This window comes from Crocodylus siamensis, chromosome 10, assembly GCF_052110815.1.
Source record: "Crocodylus siamensis isolate JL-2025a chromosome 10, ASM5211081v1, whole genome shotgun sequence".
Taxonomy (NCBI): Eukaryota; Metazoa; Chordata; order Crocodylia; family Crocodylidae; genus Crocodylus; species Crocodylus siamensis.
The window spans coordinates 41,422,103-41,446,627 of record NC_143404.1 but is presented as its reverse complement, the minus strand read 5'-3'; the positions used below and the strand labels follow the sequence as shown (position 1 = coordinate 41,446,627).

Below are 24,525 nucleotides of genomic sequence, written 5' to 3'. Positions count from 1 at the left end.
TCTGACAGGGACTTTCTTTTACTATGTGTTTGTAAAAGCCTAGCACAATCAACCCTTGCTATCAGCTGGGATGTGTAGGCAGGGCCAGTGCAAGGATTTTTGTTGCCCTAGGCAAACAAAATTTTGCACCCTCCCCAGCACCTACCTGTGCTACAGCCTGCTCTGCTGCTGTTGTGGCATCCTGCCACCTGTGGCAGTGGGGGAGCGGGAGGAGGGGGAAGAGCTCCCCTCTGGTGCTGGGCAGCCCTGTGTGCCAAGACCCCAGCTGTCAGGGAGCCACTGGGGCGGGCCTGCTGGGACCTGGCCACCACCCCCTCCTCAGCTTAGATGAACCTGCAAAGACTGAATCAATTCAGGCTCAGGCTTTTTCAATGTCTGTCCCTAGCCCTGCAGTTTGAGGAAAATCCTTTTGGGTTTGGCTGAGTGAGAAGCATCTTGAAACTATCCTTTGCCTAAGTACATAGGCATAAAGAGGCAGAGAAGGATTTTCAGTTTCTGCATGTCTGTCCCTTGTCTGATGGGTGCTTGGGATAAGGCAGATGCTTCCACATTTCTTCTGCAGCAGCAGTGTCAGGGGCATAAGGAAAAGATGAATAGGAAAAGAATGCATAAGAAAAGTTCTTTCCCTGGGAGCATGCGGAGCAGGGACAGGGAGATGTAGAAAGTTGTAATGCAAGTACAACAACCTGGGGGAACTGTGTTAGCAGGGAGCAGGGAACAATAGGATCCAGACCAACATATCTGCCATTGCTCAGTTTGAGAGCACTGTCTGGGATCTTTAGGCTGCAGGCCAGCCTCCCTCATGCAGGGCTGGCACCTTTGCAAGGCTGTGCTCAGGCAGTACTAGCCAAATGTGTGTTCTCTCTCTCCCCCCTCCCTTCCTTTTCAGTTGCAGAGCTTGTCTCACAACATTAACTTTCCCTTGGATTCGCTGGTAAAGGGAGACTTAAAAGAAGTTAAAGGGGTGAGTAGATGCATCAAAGGATTAATGGCCATGTGTCTTGTGAGCAGGGAAATACATGAAGTGGAACTGCAGCCCTGAAGGGTGGTTTTCTGAATCCCTGTGGACCTCTCCTGTTTCATGGCTGTCAAGAATCATCAGGGACATGTGACCAAAGCGCATTTGTTGGCTACCAGGCCCAGCTTGCTTTCCAGAACCCTGACTTCTCCTGATACCTGAGCCCCTTTCTCTAAGCTCTCATAATACTACCTTTGCCTGTTTTGCTTCAATCACTGTGATCTGCCCTCCTCCTCTCCCTTCTGTCTTATCTTCACATCGCTAACACCATTTACAGATAATGTGCTACACCATTTTGGATAATGTGCTACAATTCCAAACTACATAAGGGAGAAACAAGACTGAGAAATATAACCAAAGTAGAGCACTGTCACAAAAATATAATTATTCTGGCAATAAGATATTTCTTGATTTTATTGGTATCACTCCTCAACTGTACAGTGCAAGAGAATCTATGGTGCTGGTTTTTATAGTTCAGTAGCATCAGATACCTAAATCTTTCATTGGTTTTTGTTCAAAGGCAATTTTTAAGCAGTCTTAATTTGTTGAAAATTATTTCTCTCAATAGAATTATAGAAAAGTAGGGCTGGAAGGGACCTCACAAAGTCATCTAGTCCAGCCTCCTGGTCAAGGCAGGATTGTCTCTGACTACACCATCCCTGCCAAATGCCTGTCCAACCTGTTCTTGAAAATATTCAAGAATGGAGATTCCACAATTTCTCTAGGTAACCTATTGAAATACTTGACCACCTTCATAGTTAGAAAATTCCTCCTCAGAATGCTAGGAAAAAGGAGGGGTGAATTATTATGTATAGATGAATAAACTCACAAGCTAAACATTGACAGAAACTTAAAGGAACTGTCAGAGACTGAAAGGAAGAAAAGAAAAGAACACAAGACTTCTGTAGACATTAATTTGGGTTTATGGTAGCACTGTTGATAGAAGATAAATATCTGTCTTTCTGTATGTTTTAGGGCATTGAATATATCACTAAATGTTAAATTTGTTGCTTAATAAATTGGATTAATTAATAAAGTTAAAAAATCAGAAAGCTCATCCTATTCTCCAACCTAAATTTCATTTGCTGCATCTGGAGGCCATTATTCCTAATCCTGTCCACTGCAACCACAGAGAAAAGCCCCTAGCTACTCTCTCTGTAATCACCCTTCCAGTATTTGAAGACTATTATTAAATCCCCCCTCAATCTTCAATTCTCCAGACTAAAAAATCCTAATTCTTTCAGGCTTTCGTAATAAATGTTGTTTCCCTGGCATCTGTACTGGATTCTTTCCAATCTGTCCACATCCTTCTTGAAGTATGGTGTCCAAGAGTGGACACAGTACTCTAGCTGGGGCCTGAATAAAGCGGAAGAATCTCTTCCCTTGATTTGGAAGTAATGCTTCTATTAACACAGCTTAATATGCCATTAGTCTTTTTGCAACAAAAGCACACTGTTGGCTCAAATTCAGTCTATAGTTTACTGTAACTCTCAGGTCTTTCTGTGTGGTACTATAATCATTCCTCAGTGTGTATTTGTTCAAGAAGTTATTTCATCCCAAGTGCAGGACTTTGTACTTGTCCTTGTTGACTCTCATCTGATTGACTGTGGACCATTTTTTCAGCCTGTTTGGGTCACTCTGGATCCTAGCCCTGCTTTTCAGGATGTCTACAACTCCACCCAACTTGGTGTCATTTACAAATTTGCTAAGTATGAGCTTAATCCCATCATCCAAATCATTAATGGAGATGTTGAACAATAGCAGACCCAAGTCAGATCTCTGGGGAATTTCATTGTTATCTCCTCCCAACTAGACATCGAGCCATTCATGCCAACTCATTGAGCATGGTGATCCAACTAGTTATGCATCCACCTTACAGTGCTTTAGTCTACTTCCTTATCTGGTTAATAAGAATGGCATGAGAGACAGTGTCAGAAGTCCCCCATCCACAGAGTCTGTCATCTTATTTTAGAAGGAAATCAGGTTGGTCAGGCATGACTTGTTTTTGGTGGATCCATAATCATTCCAGGTATCAAGTTTGGGTAGCCTAGTCTGTAGTTTCCCAGATCCTTCTTCTTTCCTTTCTTAAAGCTAGGTGCTATATTTGCCCTTTTCAAGTCATCTTGGACTTTGCCTGACCTCTGTGACTTCTCAAAGAGGATAGCAAAAGGCTCTGAAATTACTTCAGCCAATTCCTTCAATACCCTCAGCATCTCATCCAGCCCTGCCAACTTGAAAGCATCTAGCTTCTCTAAGTAGTGCCTAACCTGTTCTTCTACTACCCTAGTTTGTCTCCTTCCCTATCTTTGCTGCCAACTGTACTTGCCATCTGGTAGCTGCCCCTGTTTGTAAAGACTGAAGCAAAAGTATTAAATACTTCAGTCTTCATTTGCATCATCTGTAACTAGATTGCCTTCTGTGTTCCATAAGAAACCTATGGTTTCTAATGTCTTTGCTTGCTCCTGACATATTTGTAGAATCCCTTTTTATTGCCTTTTATGTCCCTTGCCAGTTGCATCTCAAATCATGCCTTGGCCTTTCTAATTTTCTCCCTGCATAGCCATGCATTATTCTTATGGCCAAGTTTCCACATTTTATAGCATTCCTTTTTTGAGTTGTAGCTCTTTGAAGTGATTGCTTTCTAGCCAGTCTGGTCTCATGCTGTACTGCTCATTCTTCCATTGCATCAGGTTAGTTCATTCCTGTGCCTTTAAAAGGGCCTTCTTAAAGTACAGTTACCTTTCCTGGCCTCCTTTTCTCCTCAGACTTGTCTCTCCAGGGATCCTGCCCACCAATTCCCAGAGTTTGTTAAAATCTGCTTTTCTGAAGTCCAGCATCCTTATTCTGCTACTGTTCTTCCTTCTTTCCCTTACAATTTTGAACTCTATCATTTTGTCTGTCACCTTCTGCCTTCACATTCTCAATAAATTCTTCCATGTGGGAGCAGCAAGTCAAGAAGAGCTTCCCCCTTGTTATCTCTGCCATCTGTGTCAAAAAGTTATCCCCAACACACTCCATGATTTTGCTGGACTGCTTCTGTATTGCTGTGATTCCTACCTCCTCCCTCTGGTTTGGCAGATGCCCATCATGACATACTTCCTGCTGTATTCCCCTCTGGCCTTCACCCAGACAGACCCTTTCAACAGGCCCGCCTTCCGCTTTGTACTGCATGTCAGAACACATGTACATTGCCTTTATACACAGGGCAGAACTTCCGCCTTTTTTCTGCTATGTTTCCTGAACAAGCTATACCTATTCATTTGACCATATTTCAGTTGTGTAAACTATCCCACCACATCTCCATAATCCCATTTGCATCATAATTCTGTGATTTTAGTAAGACTTCCATTTCTTCTTGTTTGTTCTCCATGCTTCCTGCATTAATATATAAACATTTCAGGTATCTAACTCATTGTCCTATTTTTGCCCTGAAAATATTGCTAAGGCTTCTGCTATTGCTTCCCTTTACTAAGTTTTTATCCAAGTCCCCTAGCTCTTTGCTTATCTATGGGTGTTTGTCTTGATTCCTTGGTAAACCTACTTTAAAGCCTTCTTCACTAGGTTAGCAAACCTATATGTGAAGACATTTCTCCTTCTTTTCAGTACATGGACCCCCATATCTTCACAGCAGTCCATCTTCTTGAAACACCACCCATAGTCAAAGAAACCAAAGCCCTCTAGTAACACCATCTATGCAGCTACATGTTGATTTCCAAGATGCATCTGCTCTTAGCTGGGCCTTTACCCTTGACTAGAAGGATCAGTGAAAACACCACTGGGGCCCCTAACCCTTTCCGCCTTGCATCCAGAGCCATGTAATCACTTTTGATTTGCTCAAGGCTGCCCCTTGCAGTGTTAATAGTGACCACATGGATGGGCAGCGTGAGATAGTAGTCAGAGACCTTGGTGAGTCTTGGCAACCTTTCTGTAATGTTTTTAATGTGGACTCCTGGTAGACAGCAGACCTCCCGAGCCAAAAGGTCAGGTCAGCAAATGGATGCCTCAGTGCTCCGCAGGAGGAAGTCACAAACTACCACCACTTATTGCTTCCATTTGACAGCCATGGTCTTGATCCTCCCCTTCAGGGATGCATGGCTTCTCCACTCCTGCCATTACAGTGAGCTTTTTCTCATCCAGGAGTGATCACATCTCCCTTCTGCTGCTGCAGCTGCTGTCCCCAGGTGGTCTAGGTGCAACCCCAGAGCCACTCCTGCCTCACTCCAGCCATGGGCTATGGCTATGTGGGGAGCTCGGTTTGACAGGGGACAGCAGTGGCTCTGCGCAGGTTACGCCTTTCAGTGACTACTCCCTTCCCGCCTCTTCTCTGTAGATGTCCCCAATCAGCCAGGAACAGGCACTGAAAGGTAAAAAATTGCATACTGACGCTGCAGTCCCAGGCTGATGCAGGCACAGGGGGGATTCCAGAGCCCCACTCCTGCCCCGTGCTGCAGGGTGCAGCTGTCCAGGAAGCCAGCCTCAACTAGGGACAGTGGATGTACATGCAGCTTCCTCCTTTCAGCCCCTGCTTCTGGCCAGTGGGAGACACCAAGAGGGAAGGGAGCAGGCTGGGTGGTGGTGGTTGGGTGTTCTTATTTTTGTTTACACTGTTGTTTGAACAATATTTTATTTAGGGGACGATCATCTTAGTTATGTAGATTCTCCAAGCCCAGGTGGCAAGTGCAGCAGCTTTCACTCTAGCAGCATGGAGAGAGAGTGTTACTGTAAAGTACTCTCCTGCCCTATGCACAGCATCCAAAGACTGGGCATTCTGAGTTGGAACACTGAATGCTTCTTCTGAGGTTGTCACCATCTGTGATACATGCACGTTATGCTGATGCAGCTTCTGGTGGTAGAAGCACTGTAACGGACAGACAAGAGTGCACATGTATGTCCTCTCAGGCAGGAGAGCAGCCTAGGTTGGTTGTGCACAAAGCTCCTGCATACTGGGGTGAGGAATAGGGGACATCTTGCTCTGGGACAATTGCCACTTAACTGATCTGTCTTTCTCTTATTAGGACTTCAGAAAACCTTTTGAGAAAGCATGGAAAGACTATGAGACCAAGCTGTAAGTTGACCTTTTCCTTCATCCCTGCAGCCTCTTCTGGGGGCGCTTATTCTGAACTGATTCTAGTAAAGAATATTTGGATGGAGCCATATGGATATCTTTCTTCCCTTTATTTGAGCATTAAGATCGAGAAGGAGAAGCGGGAGCTGGCCAAGCAATATGGGATGGTGCGTAACGAGGTGATGGGAGGGGAGATCGCTGAGGAGATGGAGAAGGAGCGCAGGATGTTCCAGCTAAACATGTGCGAGGTACAGAGCTGGGAGGGGGCAGCAGCAAAGTAGTCACAGAAGCCTAGAAAACTGTTCTTCTCTCTCAGAAAACACTTCTCAGCCACTGTGAGGTTGCACAGTACAAAAGGTGGCGGCAAAGAAGCCACCACAGGAAGCCCCATGACCTTAATGCACTGCTCTAGCTTTTTAAAAGGTATAATGTAAGATTTAGGTTTGAACTCCCTTAGACTGAAGAGGACATTTAACCCAAGTCTCCTACTTCTGGGTGTGTACAAGAAAAGTACAATCACTGGCACTGTTTAAAAGAAAACAGTGAATCCTAGTCACTTATTTGAATAACCAGATGAAAGCACCTACACTTTGGAAAAGAACTTGGGCGTAGAACCCTGAGATCATGGGGGCATTTGTCTGCAGCCTGACGCCTGTGCCTAAGGTGCAGAAAGGACAGAAATTCAGACGTGTCCTGCTGTCCTTGGTGTTTCCTATTGGCTAGGACTAGGAAGTTCCCCGGTTTGTTGTGTGGGTTTTTTTGATTCACTCTGAGACACCTGAGTGAACCAGATGTGTGCTGCATAGGGAGCCTTCATTCCTAACTGAATTTAGGATTCCATTCTGGGGCCCTGTTGCCTAAAAGTTAGGCATGACAGTACCTAAATGGTAGGCACCTTAGGCCTTGATTGTTCCTACCCCAAAGTTGCCTATTCAGTGTCAAAGACAAGTGTCACTTCCCATTGCCATGGACAGAGGCATGTCGCAAATCATTGCATGCAGCTCTATGAACGACACTTGGTAGTGAGTGCATAAAATGAAGCTACATAATCCCTGTTACCTTGACATCTTGTCACCAGCTGGTGTTCTCTTGTCACCAGCTGATGTTCTCCTTTTCCTGAAATGACCAGGAAATTTGCAAGTTACACAAATAATTGTGAAGTGGCAGTACACCATGGCACCAGGATTCTTTGTTTTCTGTTTGTGCTTCTGAAAATAAGATTATAGTGTAGAGTTTGCAGACAATATGGACAGCTCTTGAGATTATTTTTGGGGACAAGGTTCTTTGGGTGAATCTGATATCTTTTATTAGACCAACTTAAATAGTTGGAAAGCAATTATTAAGCAAGCTTTTGGGTTCAAAAACCCTTTGGCAGGCTGAGGAAGTTTCAGCAGTTGGTGTGTGCTCTTCCTGGATGAAATGAAAAGTAAAGCAGCCAGAGGCTGGGTTGGTATGCATGTGAGACAGGGAGTCAGTGAAAATTGCAGATTGAGAAGTCAATGGGTGAGAGACAGGCTTGGGGGGAGGGCGGAGGTGGAGAGAGAAAGGGGATGAATAGTGGAGAGGTATGTGGGGAGTCAGACGTCAGGCAGGTTATAATGTGCCATAAATCCCATGTCTATATTTAGTCCATGATTTTTTTGTATCCAGGAGGTTGATGAAGTGGAGTTCATAGGCTCGTCTCTGAGAAGTCTTTTGTAGGTTTCTTCTGAGGATTAGAACTGAGAGATTGGAGAGAGAGTGGTTTTCTTGTGAGAAATGTGCCCCCTCAGGTAGTCGGGTATTCCTGTCTTTGATAGATTTCCAGTGAGCATACATTCTGGGAATGCAGTTGTTGTCTGGTTTCTCCTACGTATTTTCCATCAGGGCATTTGGTGCATTGGATGAGATGTATTACATTTCTGGAGGTGCAGCTGTAAGAACTGGGAATGCCGATGGCTCTGTTGTGGGGTGTAGTAATTGTGGGGGTGGTGGAGACGTTGTGGCAGGTTTTGAATTTCTTGTCATGGCATGTTTTGGATCCATTTGGTGTGTTCTGGGTGTGAGGTGATGAGTTTAGCAAGGTTCGGTGCTTGTTTGAAGGCTAGGATGGGTGGCTCTGGGAAGACCTTTTTAAGAATAGAGTATCTTTCTAGTATGGGTTGCAGTTGTTTGAGGATTTTCCATACGGGTTTGAGGGAGGGGTGATATGTCAGAACCAGCAGTGTGTGATTTGTGGGGGGTTTCGTCTGTACTGTAGCAGTTCTTCACATGGTATCCGGGTGGCCCTTTCAAACGTGTGGTCTCTCTGTCTGGAGGAGTGTCCTTGTTGGGTGAAAGCCTTTCTAAGATTGGTGAGGTGGCAATCCTGGGTGTTCCCTTCAGTGCAAATTTGGTGGTATCTGAGGGTTTGGCTGTATATCACAGCTCTTTTGGTGTGTTTAGAGTGATTACTGGTTCTGTGCAGATATGTATGTTGGTCTGTGGATTTCTTGTATAACATGGTCTGTATTTTATCATTCTGGATACTGATCATCGTGTCTAAAAAGGAGATGTTGGTGCTGGAGTATTCTAGAGAAAGTCAGATAGAGGGATAGTGATTGTTGAATTTCTGATGGAACTCAATCAGAGATTGCAGGTTTTCAGTCCAAATGACGAAGATGTCATCGATTATATCTTAAGTATAACAAGGGTTTGATGGTGGAGTTCTTGAGTAAGTCATCTTCCTCAAGGGAAAAGGGTAAGAGGCACACTGATGGTGTGAGATATACAAGGGTCTGATTTGACATGATTTTTCTGAAAAGCTGCATGGCCAAGTACATACGTCTTCAGACTTGCTGTATTGGAGACCTAGGTTTTATTCCTGGCTCAGCATCAAGTAACCTTGTACAAGATTTGTTATGTTATCTGTGAAAGTGATGAGTTTACATGAAATCATACTTCATAATACAAGGGTTCAGAAGGGCACAGAAGTATTAATAGCAGTTGGTGAAAGATGCAGAAGAAAGGGCTCAATCCTATTTCACTTTACACATCTAAATAGTATGTGTGTAGCTACAGTTTTTGAAACGTAGGCACAGTTTGCAAATCAGCATTGCCTGTGTTAAGGTACTAAGTATGCTCAGCAGGCTTTGCCAGGCTTTGCCAGGCAGCTGTGCAGGGAAACAGAATTACCCAGCTACATGCTTAAGACTGGACAAGTTTTCAAATTTTATTTCTCCCCCACTTACTTCTGGCCAGTATGTACACAAGGTAATTCCACTTCTCCACAAGGCAAAATAGAATCCTAAACTCTGTGCAAGTACCCGAAGCTACAGTTATGTGGCTATGTATGTGCCACTGCAGCATGTAAAGTGAATTAGGTTTAGCTTATTAGCTCTGAGGTTAGCAGGTCAGGGCAGCTTCCACTTCTGCTACAGAGCAGTCTTCTGGACAAGCTTTATCTGCCCCCTGGGTTTGCTTCCCATGAAGCATACCACTATTTACATCAAGACAAGGCAGCTGTAGAAGGGGATGCAGTCACATTAATTGGAACAGATGTCAAGAGGGGGATGATGGGCAAGCAATGTATAAAAAGTATGGAACTCTTCTAAATGCGAATTAAGTCCTTCTTCTCTTTATCTTCAGTATCTAATCAAGGTGAATGAGATTAAAACCAAGAAAGGAGTCGACTTGCTGCAAAACTACATCAAACATTGTAATTCACAGTTCAAGTAAGAGCAGTTAGTGATCTTTAGCCCCTCTCTTTCTCCTTGCCAGCTCCCCAGTTTTCCTAAGGAGAACATAGGTATTGATTTAGTTTGCAGTGAACACACCTACTGTAGTCATACTGTTCTAGTATGGTGACATATAGGTTTCCCTTGCTTTATGCTGTACATGTGTTCCTGGAAAACAGTTTATAACTCAAATTTGCATAAAGGGAACTCACTTTACAATGTAACAAATAGGGATATGTTCCAAGATCTTGGGTGTACTGACCCCCAGACCCATTTCTGCCACTTTTACAAGACAATTTTGATACTCATCAACACCAGACAGTATACACAAGCACAGGGCACTATCATAATGGAGATGGCAACAACAAAAACATGTGTCGCAGACAGCGAGCTAGGAGCACAGATACACATATTTTGGTGTGTGTCACTCCCACAATGCACCGCACAAAGCAGCTGACTACGGGCTTCCACCACACGAATCACAAAGAAGTGAACTTACTTTGCATATAACGAATTTTTGGTATAAAAAGGGTCATTGCATAAGAGCAAATTCATGCATACAGAACCTGCATAAAGCAAAGGAAATCTGTACTCAGCTTCTTCTACCCTTGAAGATGGTAAAGGACTCTGAGGTGTTTTTCCTGCAAATTACATGTATTTGCATTTGCTTAGGGTGCTGTCACAGGTTACCTTTAAACTATTCTAATATTAAAGTTTTAGAACTGTTTCAGAGCAGTTGCAGGTTAAGGCTTAATGTTTTCTCTGACCTGCACCAGTGAGACTTGCCACTAGAGAGCATGGTGAGCACAGGCATGGCCAGAAACCTAGACTCTTACTCTTCTGAAAATGGAGCCCAGAGGGTCAAGTGCAGTGACAGCATGGATCCCTAGGAAACTTGCCTCACTGGGTTCTGTGCTCTTGCCATGCTCAGGGCTAACCAGCCTTTTCCTCCCCTTCCCTCCTGGAATATGGGAGGCTGGGGAGGGAAGCCACAGCTCCACCCCATCTCTCCCAAATTCTTCTGGCTAAGGGAGAGCTGCCCAGATGTGGGGCAAGGGCTTGGCCCCTTGACAGGAGAGGTGTGTGCCTGGCCCCCAGCCTAGGGGCCTAAATTGGATCTTCTGGGGTCCTTGGAGTCAGAAGCGTGTTGCTTTGTGGACTAGGTTCATACCCACTAGTGGGGTGGAGAGTAGGTGTAGGTTTGGGGCCAATACCACCCCTTAGGCAGTAGAGCTTGGGGGGCTGGAAAGATTTTTCAGGGATAAAGGGGCTGGGAACATCATATCCAGGGATGCTGGATGACTGAAAATTGGTTGTTTTATATCCTTGGAGCAGGCTAACAATAAGCCTAGCTCAACAAGATAAAACAGCTCAAAGATGACCCTTTTCCAGGTTAAAGTTAAAGATGTTTAACTTTAAGAAGCTTAGAGGGGAGTTAGCACCTTTTGAAATGCTTTAAAGGTTACCTGGCAGGTAAGGTTCTTTGGATAGATTTGATATCTTTTATTAAACCAACTAAGTAGTTGGAAAACAACCAAAAGCATGGAAGATACAGAATTTGAAAGGTTACCTGTAACACCACCTAAGGTGTCTTGGTACCAAAACAGTTGATGCAACTTTCACCAGGGAAGTGATGGTGAAATTCTTACTAGTTAGGTTTCTAAGAAATTCTTTCTTCTTAGGTTTAATTCTTACTAGTTAATAAGAACAAAATGTTTCCTCATTAACTTTGGGGAGCAAGGCTGCTGGCACAACGGAATTAATAATGCGGCTGCATAGCAAAGACCATAACTACCCTAGTGTACAAGGGTGGGCTGAGGTGTCTGAGCGGAGGAAAGTCTGGGTAGATTGCATGCCTTGCTATCAGTGATAGAAGTGTTAATTCAAACTTGTCCCTCCCTATCTTTTCCTGTCAGTTTTTTTCAGGAATGTTTAAAAACAACAGAGAAACTTGAGCAGTTTATCAAGAAGCTTACCCCCGATCTACAGAGTGTGAGTATGCACCATAACCTCATTGCATCAGAAACCGAGGCAAGATAGAGGCTTGGGCTTAAAAGGAAAGTCCACCTTCTAAGGTCTATGTTTCCCCTAAAGAAATAGAGGTAACATAAAAGCTAAGTGGAAAGTCCTCAAGGTTTGCCCGCTTAGATAAGCAAATACAGCTCATGTGAGGATTTAGGGATATTAATATATGTTTCATGGTACTAGAATCTTTTTTCTCCTTTCGATTAAAATTGTGATACGTATTATTTGGATGGAGCGTTGATTTTTAATGCTGAGATCAGCCATTACGATTAGAGGCTATTTCTGACTCCAGTGTACATCACATTGATGGAGTACAAAGTACTGGACTGTGTCCCTTCTGTTTTCTTCATAAAGTCATAGAATAATTGAAATTAGGGTTGGAAGGGACCTCAGGAAGTCATCTAGTCCTACCCCCTGCTCAAAGCAGGACTGTCCCCAACTAGATCATTGCAGCCAGGGCTTTGTCAAGCCAGGCCTTAAAAGCCTCCAAGGATGGAGATTCTACCACCTCTCTGGGTAACCTGTTCCAGTGTTTCACCCCCCTCCTAGTGAAAGAGTTTTTGCTAACATCCAACCTAAACCTCCCTTACTGCAACTTGAGACCATTGCTCCTTGTTGAAAGTAGTTGAAGGCTGCTATCAAATCCTCCCTCAGTCATCTCTTCTGCAGACTAAATAAGCCCAGTTCCCTCAGTCTCTCCTCGTAAGTCATGTGCCCCAGCCCCTGATCCATTTTTGCTCCTCTTCACTGGACTCTCTCCAACTTGTCCACATCATTTTCTATAGAGGGGTGCCCAAAACTGGACATAGTACTCCAGATGTGGCCTCAGTGGTGCAGAATAGAGTAGAATAATTACTTCCCTTGATCTGCCGGCAACGTTCCTACTAGCGCAGCCCAGTATGCTGTTAGCCGTCTTGGCAACAAGGGCACACTGCTGACTTACATCCATCCTATTGTCCACTGTAACCCCCAGGTCCTTTTCTTTATCATCATCTCTTTTCTCTGCACCCTGCTTAGAAATATGAAGCTGCCAATTTATTTTAAATTTTGTTTTAAGCCTCAGTGTCTGATGTGGCCCTCAGCCTAATGGCTTGAAGTTGCAGAAAAATAAGTTTAGATCAGATATCAGGACATTATTCACTGATTCATTATTCAGAATGGTGAGTCAGTACAATAGGCTGACTGTGTTATGAGATTTCCATCCCTGGAGGTTTTCAAGAAGAGGTTGGGTAATATTTGGGGGCAAGGATAATGCAGGAGTCACTATGCTTGGAGTGCCCTGTAAAGAGAAACAGTTGGAAGCCCAGGAGTTTTCTCCCTACCTCTCCCTACCTCCCCCTCCCCTTTGCAGATCACTTGGGGATAAAGAGAAGGGATCTTCACCCTAGAATGGATGGATATTGGAGAGGACCATGCTCAGCAACAGGAGAATGAAGTAGAGCTCTACAACTAGTTTAGTAATGAAGGAAGATTTAAAGTAGCTGGGATAAGTTCATGGAGGAGATACAGAAAGGGCAGTTCTGGCACATTACACATGGTGTAATGTGTGAAATTATGCTTGCTGTCCCCAGATCGTGAAACAGAATGGAAGTTGTTTAATATTCCCCAGGTTTCTGTGCTCTGCTGGTTGCCACAAGTGGCTGGGAAGGAATTTTTGGTTGATGCAAATGTCAGGATTTTTTTGCCTTCCTCAGAAGCATTGGGTGTTTGTTCTAGCCAAGACAGGATTTTGACGGGGGAGTGTCAGTGCTCCTGCTGAGATGAAAACCTGGAGGTTTCTGGTTAGAGGGAACCTGTCTTTCTGCTCAGGATCAGACCCATTGCCACCTTTGGGATCAGGAAGAAATGTTATCCCTTGGTTAATTTGGTCTGGAGTGTGGGAGTTTTTGTCTTTCTTTAACAAGAAACATGGCCCTTTACCTTGAATGCCTCCAGAGGCAGGTTGAAAATAATTGTGGTTTTCTGACAAACTGAGCTTTTGATCCATTAACTGTTAATTATTGAACCCTCTAAAAAGGTGACTGTAATGAGTGTTACACTGTAGGATGTTGTAATGATAATATTCCATAGCAAATGAAACTTTGATACAATGCCACTGAACTTTCAATGCCTTCTATAAATCCCTCCCCATCCTCCACTTCTCTTGAAAAAAACTCTGTGCATTGGGGTGATGCTACTTTTCCCCTCTCCTACAGATATTTCTTTGTGAGCACCTCTGGTGAAGATGGTCTTTGTTATGAAAGTACATTCCACATACCATGATGTTGCATGGGAGAGACCTCCCACGGGCATGTTTTTTCATTAAGGGGTTTGACGTGACCTTTAGGAATGAGAAAATCTGAAGTGTGGAATTTAGTGTGGGAGTGAAATACCTGCCTCTCTGGAAGCAAATGAGTGGGATGCAAAGACAGATATAAATAGTAGTCCCCTCCTGTTTAATGGAAGCACTATGGTGTGATGTTTTTCAGATGAAGCTAAGGCAGGAAAAAGAAAAGAGGCAGCTGTGCTCCCTTCGGGATCAGCTGAAAACAGCATTGCAGCTGGAACAGAAAGAGGTAAGAACCATGAAAAAATTTTTCCTATTCCAGGAGCTGCCATAGAGAACTGAACAGTCACCTTCTTGTGGCCCATAGAAGTCCTATTCTGATGATTGAGGGTGGGTTGCCAAACAGCAGTATCCAATCCAGACCCTTGTGTGTTGCACAGCACCTAATGTGGCCATCATGGTACCTCAAGAATAGAGGACAGTGCCCACCCAGCCTCCCAAGGCTGGGGGGGCATGGCAAACTCCCGCAGATGCCAGTAGTGGGGTCAGCAGCGGGGGCATGGTGGCAGTGAGTTGGGAGCTCCTGCAGGTAGCCGTGGTGGTGTTGGCAGTGGGGGCGGGCCAAGTGGGGAGCTCCTGCAGGCAGCCGCAGTGGTGTCAGCAGGGGCGGTGGGGGGTACTGAGCTCTGAAAAATAGAGGACATAAAGGTGTCCAGCAGAGGACAGAGGACCAGAAAACCAGACTGTCCTCTATAAAACCGTATGAATGGCCACCCTAACAGCACCTATTGGTCTGGTGGAGGGAATAACACATGCAAAAGGCTGCAAGTCTGTCTCTCATGGTTTGCTCAACCCCAGGGTTTTAGGGCACAGACTAGCAGCGCCTCCTTGTGGGATAGAGTTCCTGAGGCTTGATAACTAAGGGTACAGATGGAAATTACATTTGTTGTGCAATCAGCCCCTTGAAAGCTGCAGTGTGTTCTGATTGCATGACAAATTAACTCCTATTGCCTGAGGGTTCAAATGAAGACACTCCAAAGTGGACCACCTTTATTCATTTCTGTATGCTCTGATGCACCAGTCTACACCCCACACCCTTCAGTGTGGCTGGGGAAACCCCAGAATGGACCTCCCTCCCTTGCCTTCTTCCCTTCCCATCCTGGGTCAGCATTAATGCTTGGGAGAAACAGGGTGGAGAGGCTGCAGAAATGTAGCCTCTCTCCCTGGATTGGCTCTCCCACCCTCCTGACCCCAACAACTAACTTCTGTTGGGTCAGGAGGATCGATCTAACTCATGGAACTTTCTGTGAAGTGCCGTGAGTAAGACCTGGGAGCTGTACTTCTGTCTGCATTCTAAGGCTTTTTTGGGACAAGCAACTTTCTTTGATTGGATCTGAAGAGGCTGTAAAGCTCTAGCTCAGGGTGGGCAAAATGGCAGATCCAGCCAGCAGCTGAACTTCATTTCCCAGCAGCTGCTGCCCTCATCATTGCAGCCAGTTTCCATGGACACCCCCAGCGGCAGCAGAGCTGTGACAGCGCAAAGCCAGGTGTTCCACGGAGACTGTCCCCATAGCACTGGCTGAGCATGTGGCAGGACAGGGAGCTGCTGTGGAGCTGGTGCTGGTTTCCATGGAAACCATGGCCCTGTGCTGTCACTGCCCCACTCCCACCCCACACTGGCTGGTGCTTCTAATTCATGGCACTTCACAGAAAGTGCCATGAGTTAAATTGATCCTCCTGACCCAGCAGAAGTTAACTGTTGGGTTCAGGAGGGTGGGAGAGCCAATCCAGGGAGAGAGGCTGTCTCTGCAGCCTCTCCACCCCATTTCCCCCCAGCTCTAATGCTGACCCAGGATGGGAGGGGAAGAAGGCAAGGGAGGGAGGTCCATTCTGGGGTTTCCTCAGCCACACTGGATGCTGCTGGGGTCTCCATGGAAACTGGCCACAGCAGTGCAAGCAGGGTCTGCTGGGAAATGGAGTCTCCTGCAGGTTGGACTTTGCCTGCCCCAGCTCTAGTTCTATCCACAGCCTTGCAGAGCACACTGAGAGCCTTGCTGTCATTTGGGGTGGTGGGTCAGATTTAGTGTGCGTGGAAAAAGCTTGATTCCAAACTCCAGATGCTGCTGCCTGTTTTCCCCAGTACAGAAAGAGAATAGAAACTGAAGGGCATATCCTCCCTGCATCTTCTGTTTTGCCATTGCGTGCTTTCCCCATTCCACAAGGGCCCTAGTTTGTGATGAGGCTCTTCTGCATCACCTGAGTAGCTTAAGATTGAGGTGTTGCTCTGGTCACCAGCCTTAGGCTTGCCACTTCACTGGCATATGTTGAGCAGCTGCCTCCTGCACAGCCTGGCTGGTGCCTTCCTCTCAGCCTCCAAGGAGACTGTTAGAGCCAGTGGGCAGCAGCCTGGAGTGGCCAGAATCCCCAGGCTGAGCCATGCTGTGTCACAGAGGGGAGATCGCGGACTGCACTGTAAGCCAGGGACAAGGCAAGAGAGAGCTGCAGAATCCTATGGTACCATGATGTCATATGGGCTGTTGGAGGCTGTGAGAAGAAAAGAAGGGGAGGGGACACAAAGGGAGTTTGGGAATGGGGAGAAGAAACTTTCAACATTCATATGGTGAGGCTCCACTATGCCCCCTTCCAACTGCCTATGTCAGCTCCTCTCTCATTTAGCAAAAGTTCCTCAACTTTTCCCCCCACTGCCCCACTCCCACCCCACACTGGCTGGTGCTTCTAGATCAGAGGTGGGCAAAATATGACCTGCAAGCTTGATCCTGCCTGCCACCGTGGATCTGGCCTACGGTGTTCAGCATGGGGCCAAGCCTCAGCCACTCCTGCTGGGGTGGCCTGTGCTGTGTTCCAGCCTGTTTTCACTGGCCTGGACCCTGATCAGTGCATGCAGCTTCTGGGGAGGTTGCTGTTTTCAGTGCTGCTGTGCTCCCCTCACCTCCAGCAGGAGTTGCCTGGCTGAAGCTTTCAGTGGCAGCTCATCCTCCCACTTCTGCCCCTGCTGTGCCAGTCTGGGTGGGCAGATGCGGCAAAAGCTTTAGCTAGGCAGCTCCTGCTGGAGACAAAGGGAGCAGAGAGTCTGGCCTGCTGCAGCTGCACCAGGAACAGCCCTAGCAGAAGCTGTGTGCTGGTCAGGGCTGGGGCTGAGGTGGGTTGGGCAGGCAGGCATGGGTAAGAGCATGGCACAGGCTGCCCTGGGTGGGGCTCAGTCCCATGTGGAGCACTGCAAGGGCTTGGGTGAGCTCTTCTGAAAATGCTCTCTGCCTCCCCCTCCATCTCCTCACCCTCGGCTGGCTCCCTGGACCTAGCGCCCAGGCAGCTGAGCCTCCTTTCCCAAGTATCACACTAAGAATCTGGTTCTCTCTTCTCCTGAGGCCCTCTCTGCCACCTACTTCTCTGATGAAGCTGCTCAAGGGGGGGCCCATTCTGATGGCATTTGTGTTCCCCCACCTCATATCACAGAGATTACTGACAGCTATTTAGAAGGAATGGCTTTCAGACACTTTTGCCCAAGGGCTTGGCACCAGCGGGGAGCTATCTGACCCTTATGTCCCATCTATGTTATGTGGCAGTACTGCTGAATTGACTGTTGCCATAGTGTGACTTGTGACAGGTACTGGTCTGTCATGTGTGTGTTTACCACAGACTGGGTCGCTGCCATATCTCATGCTTGTACAGAACCTTTCACAGAATGCCAGTCTGAAGAATTCTCTGTCAGGGCATTTTTTTCCTGGAGAGATGGATATAGCCTTATGATGGTCTCTTTCTGTTTGCTAGGATTCTGTGAGCAAGCAACTAGTGTATAACATGCATCAGCTACAAGGGAACAAGACATACGGTACTGAGAAATCAGGAAACCTCTTTAAGAAAAGTGATGGGTAAGTGTACGAACCATTTGTCTTCACTGCAAAGCACAGAAGTTGTCCCTCTGCCTAGGCCACTGAGCTGACCTTGATATTACATTTCCACCAGGATGCATCTGTTTTTTCAGAAAGAAGCAGCACTTTTTGCACTAAGAAATACTGGGAGGAGCATAAACAAACAAATAGAAAATACCATGTAGGAGAGACTAGAGACAGTCTCTGTGGGGATTAGGCTTATGGTCAGCAGCATGGTCCAGATGATAAAGCCAAAAGAAGGGAATTGAGGTTTTTTTTCCCAGTCTGTCACTGGCCAGCTGTGATACTTTCACTTTCACATGCCTTCAGTTGCTCTCTGTAGATAAGATTCTTGTACTGAGCTCTTGTAAAGCACCTTGATGGGTTTGCAGATTCCAGCAGTGGCTGAGAAATGTTGTATATGGACCTAGAAAATGTAAAACCCAATAGAAAATAATAAAATGGGATTCAGCCAGAAACCTGCACTAATACCTTTGTGGAAAATATTGGAAGGACAGAGATTCAAAGGAGAGAGAAAATGGGGCATTGGAGAATGCAGATAAATCATCTCTTTCATTATGGGCCAGGGCTAGTTGTGCTCTCTGGGTTTCTTTAGAGACTATTTCCTGCAGTAGTCCTGCCTTAATCTTTCACCTCTCAGGTTTGGAATCTGGTGACTTCACCGCTCTCAGACATGGTCCTCAGCCTGCTGAACCCTGTCAAGCAAATGTGATTGCCAAGCTGGTCTGGGTTTAATCAGTACCTACAGTTTTTCCTTTCAGGAACTGTGATCTTATGATACTAAAAAGCCTCTGAAACAAAGTAATGTTTAATCTTAACAGCAAGAACAAAGTATTACATAAAATAAAAGGCTTTATTTTGAAACCACAGACTGACACATGTCTGTTGCACCAGCAGTCTACTAATCACCCTCAACATGGGGACTCTGATAATGATTAGTCTGTTTTCCAGATGACGTAACATCTGCAAGCAGGTTTACCTCACTTCTGCAGTGTGATATAGTCTGGGGAAAGCTGGTCTGAGAGGCCTACCCTAGTGGTGGAAGTGGCAGAGTACAATGAATAGCCCTGGATGTTTGCTGTGCAACTCCTGTAGCTAGAATGGAATGGGAGTTGAGTGGCCTGGAGTTAGCAGTCAGCTGTGCAGGTCTGGTATAGACATCCCTTAGGAAGATGTTCTATATATTGAGCCCAATAAAGGGTTATGTTGCCTCTCCCCACAAGTTATTATCAGTAGCAACTGATCACATTTAGCTCAGCATAAGCCAAGAACTCCTTCTGCAAACCTCAACAGACTTAGTCATCCCATTGTGCCAGAAGAATTAACAGTGGCCTCAGACCTGCTACCTCCCTCATCTCAACTCCTACTGCCCTCAATTGTGTGAGTCATTGCTTTAATTATTTTGGTAAGCTGGTCTGCCTGGTTGAGTTCAGGTTTCTTTTTAAATACAAAATTGTATATTAATTTTCAGGCTGAGAAAGGTCTGGCAGAAGAGGAAGTGCACTGTCAGGAATGGCTATCTGACCATCTCTCACAGCACGGTAGGGATTGGTGCCTTTGTCACTTTCACCACATAGTGCATGAAGCAGTGGTTCTCAACCTTTTTAGCCTCAAGGTACCCTTCCATAACTTGTCTGAATTTCCCAATTGGGAATAACTGAGCTAGAATCTAAATTCAGAAAGGATGTGGAGGTTGAGAAGCACTGCTTTAGCTGGTGCCAGGCTAGGGTGGTAGAACAGGATCTGACCCTGTTATGTTATGCTGTTTTCATGGTCTGCTCCCTTCCCAACCCCCAGTCTGTACCTGAGAAGGCCAAGGTAGTCCCTGCCATGAGGCTGCTCCTGCAGGGTCTTACTTGCCAGCAACTGCTCCACAGCCCCTCTGGTTGGCCCTGGGAGTATGGGAAGAGCAAGGCAGACAAGCCAAGCTGCAAAGTGCAGCTCTGGCTCCATATTCACCCACCTATCTGCTTGCTGACCCGCAGCTGGGAGCATGGTGGCAGGTGCCACAGAGGCTCTTGGAAGGCAGAGGAGGGCAGAGGAGGACAGCAATGGCAGTAATCTTCAAAGGATCATCTAAAAGCACTGCTGGGATTGCTGGGGAAGATGCAGGACGCCAGATGAGGGGATGAGAGCAATTACCTCCTCAGGAGGTGGGCAGTATGGCACCCTTAAAGGCATCTTGTGGCACCCCAGGGTACTGCAGCACCCCAACTGAGAATCACTGGCAAGGAGAAAGGTAGTTAGATGTGTTACTCTATAAGGTGCCACACCGTGCCCTGCCTTCCAATAGTGCATAGAGAACCTGAGGAACTGCCAGATTCTGTCCATGGGTTTGTGCAGGGTCAGAGCAGATGGTTAATACTTACTTATCCACAGAGTCCAGTGGCTTCATTTGACCCTGCTGCAGTCTTTCTATTGAGTCCTAAATCCCTGTGCCCTAGGCAAGTTGAAGGCAAGCACACAAGGTCCTTGCCTGGCTTGAGTGCTTACATGAAGCGGGGGCGCATCTAGATTTGAAAGGTTATTGCTGCCATTCCATCCATTATTATTAATGTAGGCAGCAGCAAGGGTAGAGTAATTGGGTTCCTGGGGAAGTTAGTGACGTGAGACCCTGGGGACTAACACCATGATCTGACCTGCATAAAAAGGGCCTGCCATAAAGAGTACTTTCTGAGTAATGCTGCAAGTACTGAGGCTTCTTTCTTTCATTCATTAGCTGCACCGTTCACCAGCCAAACTAAATTTGCTCACTTGCCAAGTGAAGCCAAATTTGGATGACAGGAAGTGCTTTGATCTCATTTCACGTAAGTCCTGTCATTTAATTTGCACTTCCTCAGGGAAAAGTGCAGAGAAGCAGGCAGCTTCCCAAGTCAAAATGATCCTGCATCCCAGAGACAACTGTATGCTTGGAAGGGGTGGTGGTGACATATTGTTTGACACTTCTAAGCCTGACCCAGCATATGGCGTAGGCTTGTTAGTTACTATTCTGAAGTATTATCCCAAACTACCTGACAAATGCAGAGCTGGGGCAGTGTTACAAAAGAAGAACTAAACATTGGAATTAGCAAGAAAGATGCACACACTGAGTGTCTGTAAAGAATATGTAGCACTGCCCTAATGTGGGAAAGATGTAAAGGGAGGTGCAGTACAACTCCCATTCTAAGAGCAGGAGTTTAGCCAAGAGCAGACAATATTTACTGGTATCATGCCAGTACTCAGAATCATTGCACAACATCCTGTCTCTTATACACTCCTAGGAAGGGACAATGCCAGGGGTAGTTTCTGAGATGGACTGTGGTGTGAGGAAGAATTAATAGAGCAGCTGAGGGTATCTCAACTAGGTGGCACTGCCACAGCCTCAGGCTACTGAGACCATGGGGCATACAGGCCAGAACAAACCTGTGGTCTTTATGCTGTTTTGCAGCTGGCTACTCCAAGGTCGCACCACCATACCCTGGACAGAAACAGAGTGAGACAGTCCTGGGAAGGGGGCAAGAGGTTGCAGACAGCGTATTAGCACAGGTGGTTTGCTTGCATGGGTTAATTTAGCAATGGATTAACTTAGCAATGTCCACTGTCTGCATCCTGCACACCACTGTCTTGGAAACACCGGGGACCAGTTTTCAGCAGTACTTTAAGGCTCTTTATAAAAAATAAGCCCTTTCTCAGCTGGGTTCTTTAAGTACTAAACATAAATGGTTTTGTGTGTCTCAGATAATCGTACGTACCACTTTTTGGCGGAGGATGAACAGGAATGTATTGCGTAAGTCCTGGAGTGGTGGCTGACGAATCTGCCAGTAAAAGGGACAAAGGGTTCCTGGAAGCAAGCTTTTTGGACCATTCTACTCCTTATATGCCACAGGAGTTGGACCATAAAATCTGTGCTTTTTACACACTGTCCTATGTCCTCCCTACCCCCTAGGAGGTAGCACTTGACCTGGGATGGTATAGAAATTAGCACATTTATTAAGGGGTGTGGACCAGAGGAGCCATGAGGTCCCTTCCAATTCTATGATTTCCTACTTCAACCTGCCCTGCACTATAAAACGTGTGGAGCTACAGCCTAGGGTAGAGGCCTTGCTATATGGCCACCCTCCCCCTGTGCACTAAAGCACAGAGACATGCTGCATTCCTGATGCTCGCTGAGCATGTCCTTGCAAGATGAGCTCTCCAGGCAGGGCAGGGAGCAGAAGCATCCCTCTAACAACATCAATTCCCTCCTTTGTGCAGCTGGATTTCTGTTCTCAGCAACAGCAAGGAGGAGGCTTTGAATGTGACCTTCAACAGGGGCCATGGGAGTGGAGAGAACAGTATGGAAGAGCTGACAAGGGCCATTATTGAGGAGATAAAGTGCCTGCCAGGGAACAGGGCCTGCTGTGACTGTTCTTCACCAGGTAAGAGTGCAGGGGTTTTGTTCAGAATGAAGGACATGCACAGGTCCTGCACAGTCAGGCACTTCCCCAACTCTGGCGTGGAAGCTACCATCACTCCTGCCATTGGCCTCCCTCTTCCCACCCACACTTGGCCGTCATCAGTCCCCAAACTGCTTTGTGCTACTCTCCACCAAACACTGTAATGGGCGTATGTGGAACAAGAAGTGTTCTTTCCAGTGGGAGTACTTTCACTTTGTCCCGAACTGGCTGTCTGTGCAGGAGCACAGGCATGAAAATAATCCAAGTTCTAACTCCTGTCAAGCATCCTCAGAGCTGGCCCCATTTCCCAGAGGGGGAAACTGAGACACAGAGAGGACAGAATGAGTTAGAGTGCAAGCCAGGAAGAGGGCCCACATCTCAATGTCCAGCAGCACAGAATGAGATGACATTTCTGTGAAAAAACAACCTCTCTCCAGCTGGGAAGCTCCAGGAGTATTAAAAACCTTTAAAGCTCAGTGAGTGGTTTTATGCCCTCTCAGAGCTCTAGCGCCCTTTGTAGTAATGGCCAGGCAGCCTCTGTGGACCTTGTATATTTGGGTGTGTGGGAGCCCTAAATTTCTGATAGCACTGCTCCTCAGAATTATAGTGATCCCATCATCTACAGCCACAGCATTTGGACAGCTAGGCCTGCATGCCTATCCACTTCCATACACCAACAGCAGAAATGTGGCAGTGACTGAAGAGGACCACAGGGAATGTCCTTTCCACTGCCACTAAAAGGGATTCAGATTACTTTGCAAACCACTAAAATCAGTTCAAATAACTTTGAAAGCTTTGCTACACAAAGAACTCCCCATTCTGAAGATGTGACCCATTCTGTACAGCCAGATCCAAGACCTCACAGTTCTCATGGCTCAGGGACATGTGCTTTCCCCTATAATGTTCTCACATTCCTCTCTCTGGCATGGATGCTTGGCTCTGGCCAGCTGGCAATGAGCTGAGTCTGTTTCAAGTTCTCTGCCACCCCTGGCCTCCCCAAGCTATATCTACTGCCTATCCATAGCCAAAGGAACCATCCAAGCACATTGAACTCTATCTATTCCTTCCCTTAACACCAGAGACTGCATGGAGGAAAAAGGAGAAGCTGGCTAGACTGGTTCTAGGCTTGGCAAGGGCTTCCCAATGCTCATCTGTCCCTTGCTGAGGACTGCTGCAGACCTCTGGGTTGGGACACAGAATTGGTCCCTCACTCTCCATGCCAGTTTTTACTTTCATTCCCTTTTGCATCATTTTCACCACAACTGATAATTGGGATGGGGCCACAGGATTGGGAGACAGTTCTTGGAGGTTGAGTGGTTGGCCGTCACTTGACCTATGCTATGGCTATCTGGTATTTTGGGCTCGAGGTTCATACTAACGTCAGCAACACGGTGTCGCCCTAACAGATCCCACTTGGCTCTCCATTAACCTGGGCATCCTGATCTGCATTGAGTGCTCTGGTATTCACCGGGAGATGGGTGTGCACCTTTCTCGCATCCAGTCACTGTCCCTGGATAAACTGGCAACCTCTGAGCTCTTGGTAGGGAGCTGCCTGTATAATTTCCAGTCTACTGTTGCTAGTTCTCATATAGAAGTGCATTGAATGGTGGGGGGGAAGAGATGGGGGGACATTGGCAGCTGTGGGAGAGGGGGTGTTATAGTGTTGACAATGGCAAGCTGGTGGTGGATCAAGGTTACTAGTCATTGGCAGAAAGATCAATCAGGGCCATGTCTCTAAACCAGGATGGGACGTTAGTTGATGATGAGGGTATAGCACTGGTACTGGGAGAGGGGAAGAGATAAGAGCCATATGTTAGAGGGGTCCTGGGGGTAAAGTCACCAACTCAGGTATCCCTTTGCTACCTCTTGATGCCTTATCTGCTTCTGCCAGCTTAGTAGATGCTCTACAGCTAGAAATACAGGTTTTGGGCTACCTAAGGGGCTTGCAAACCTTCGGTAGTGGCTTGCTGAGAGCACAAACACGAATAATATGCACTGGAGCTTCACTGCACCTTACAGAGGAGTTAGGGTCCCTATGCTAGGGATTGCCACATCCCTGATTCCCCAGGTCTCCATACCCCCTTGCAGCTGGCACATGCTTCAGCTTTGCAGTATATTGAATCAACTAGT

General features: G+C 46.3%; 1 protein-coding gene across 1 annotated transcript in view; it reads left to right on the top strand.

Moving 5' to 3' along the window:
* The window catches only part of LOC149856499 (arf-GAP with SH3 domain, ANK repeat and PH domain-containing protein 1-like), a 92,695-nt gene that overhangs the window by 20,566 nt on the left and 47,604 nt on the right, over nucleotides 1-24,525 (top strand). The window contains exons 4-15 of the mRNA XM_090064565.1: nucleotides 890-964; nucleotides 6,034-6,083; nucleotides 6,202-6,331; nucleotides 9,690-9,775; nucleotides 11,695-11,770; nucleotides 14,272-14,358; nucleotides 17,859-17,959; nucleotides 19,452-19,521; nucleotides 20,700-20,787; nucleotides 21,698-21,746; nucleotides 22,214-22,377; nucleotides 23,802-23,935. Coding sequence (XP_089920691.1) covers nucleotides 890-964; nucleotides 6,034-6,083; nucleotides 6,202-6,331; nucleotides 9,690-9,775; nucleotides 11,695-11,770; nucleotides 14,272-14,358; nucleotides 17,859-17,959; nucleotides 19,452-19,521; nucleotides 20,700-20,787; nucleotides 21,698-21,746; nucleotides 22,214-22,377; nucleotides 23,802-23,935 — 1,110 coding nt within the window. The remainder of the gene's footprint in view (nucleotides 1-889; nucleotides 965-6,033; nucleotides 6,084-6,201; nucleotides 6,332-9,689; nucleotides 9,776-11,694; nucleotides 11,771-14,271; nucleotides 14,359-17,858; nucleotides 17,960-19,451; nucleotides 19,522-20,699; nucleotides 20,788-21,697; nucleotides 21,747-22,213; nucleotides 22,378-23,801; nucleotides 23,936-24,525) is intronic.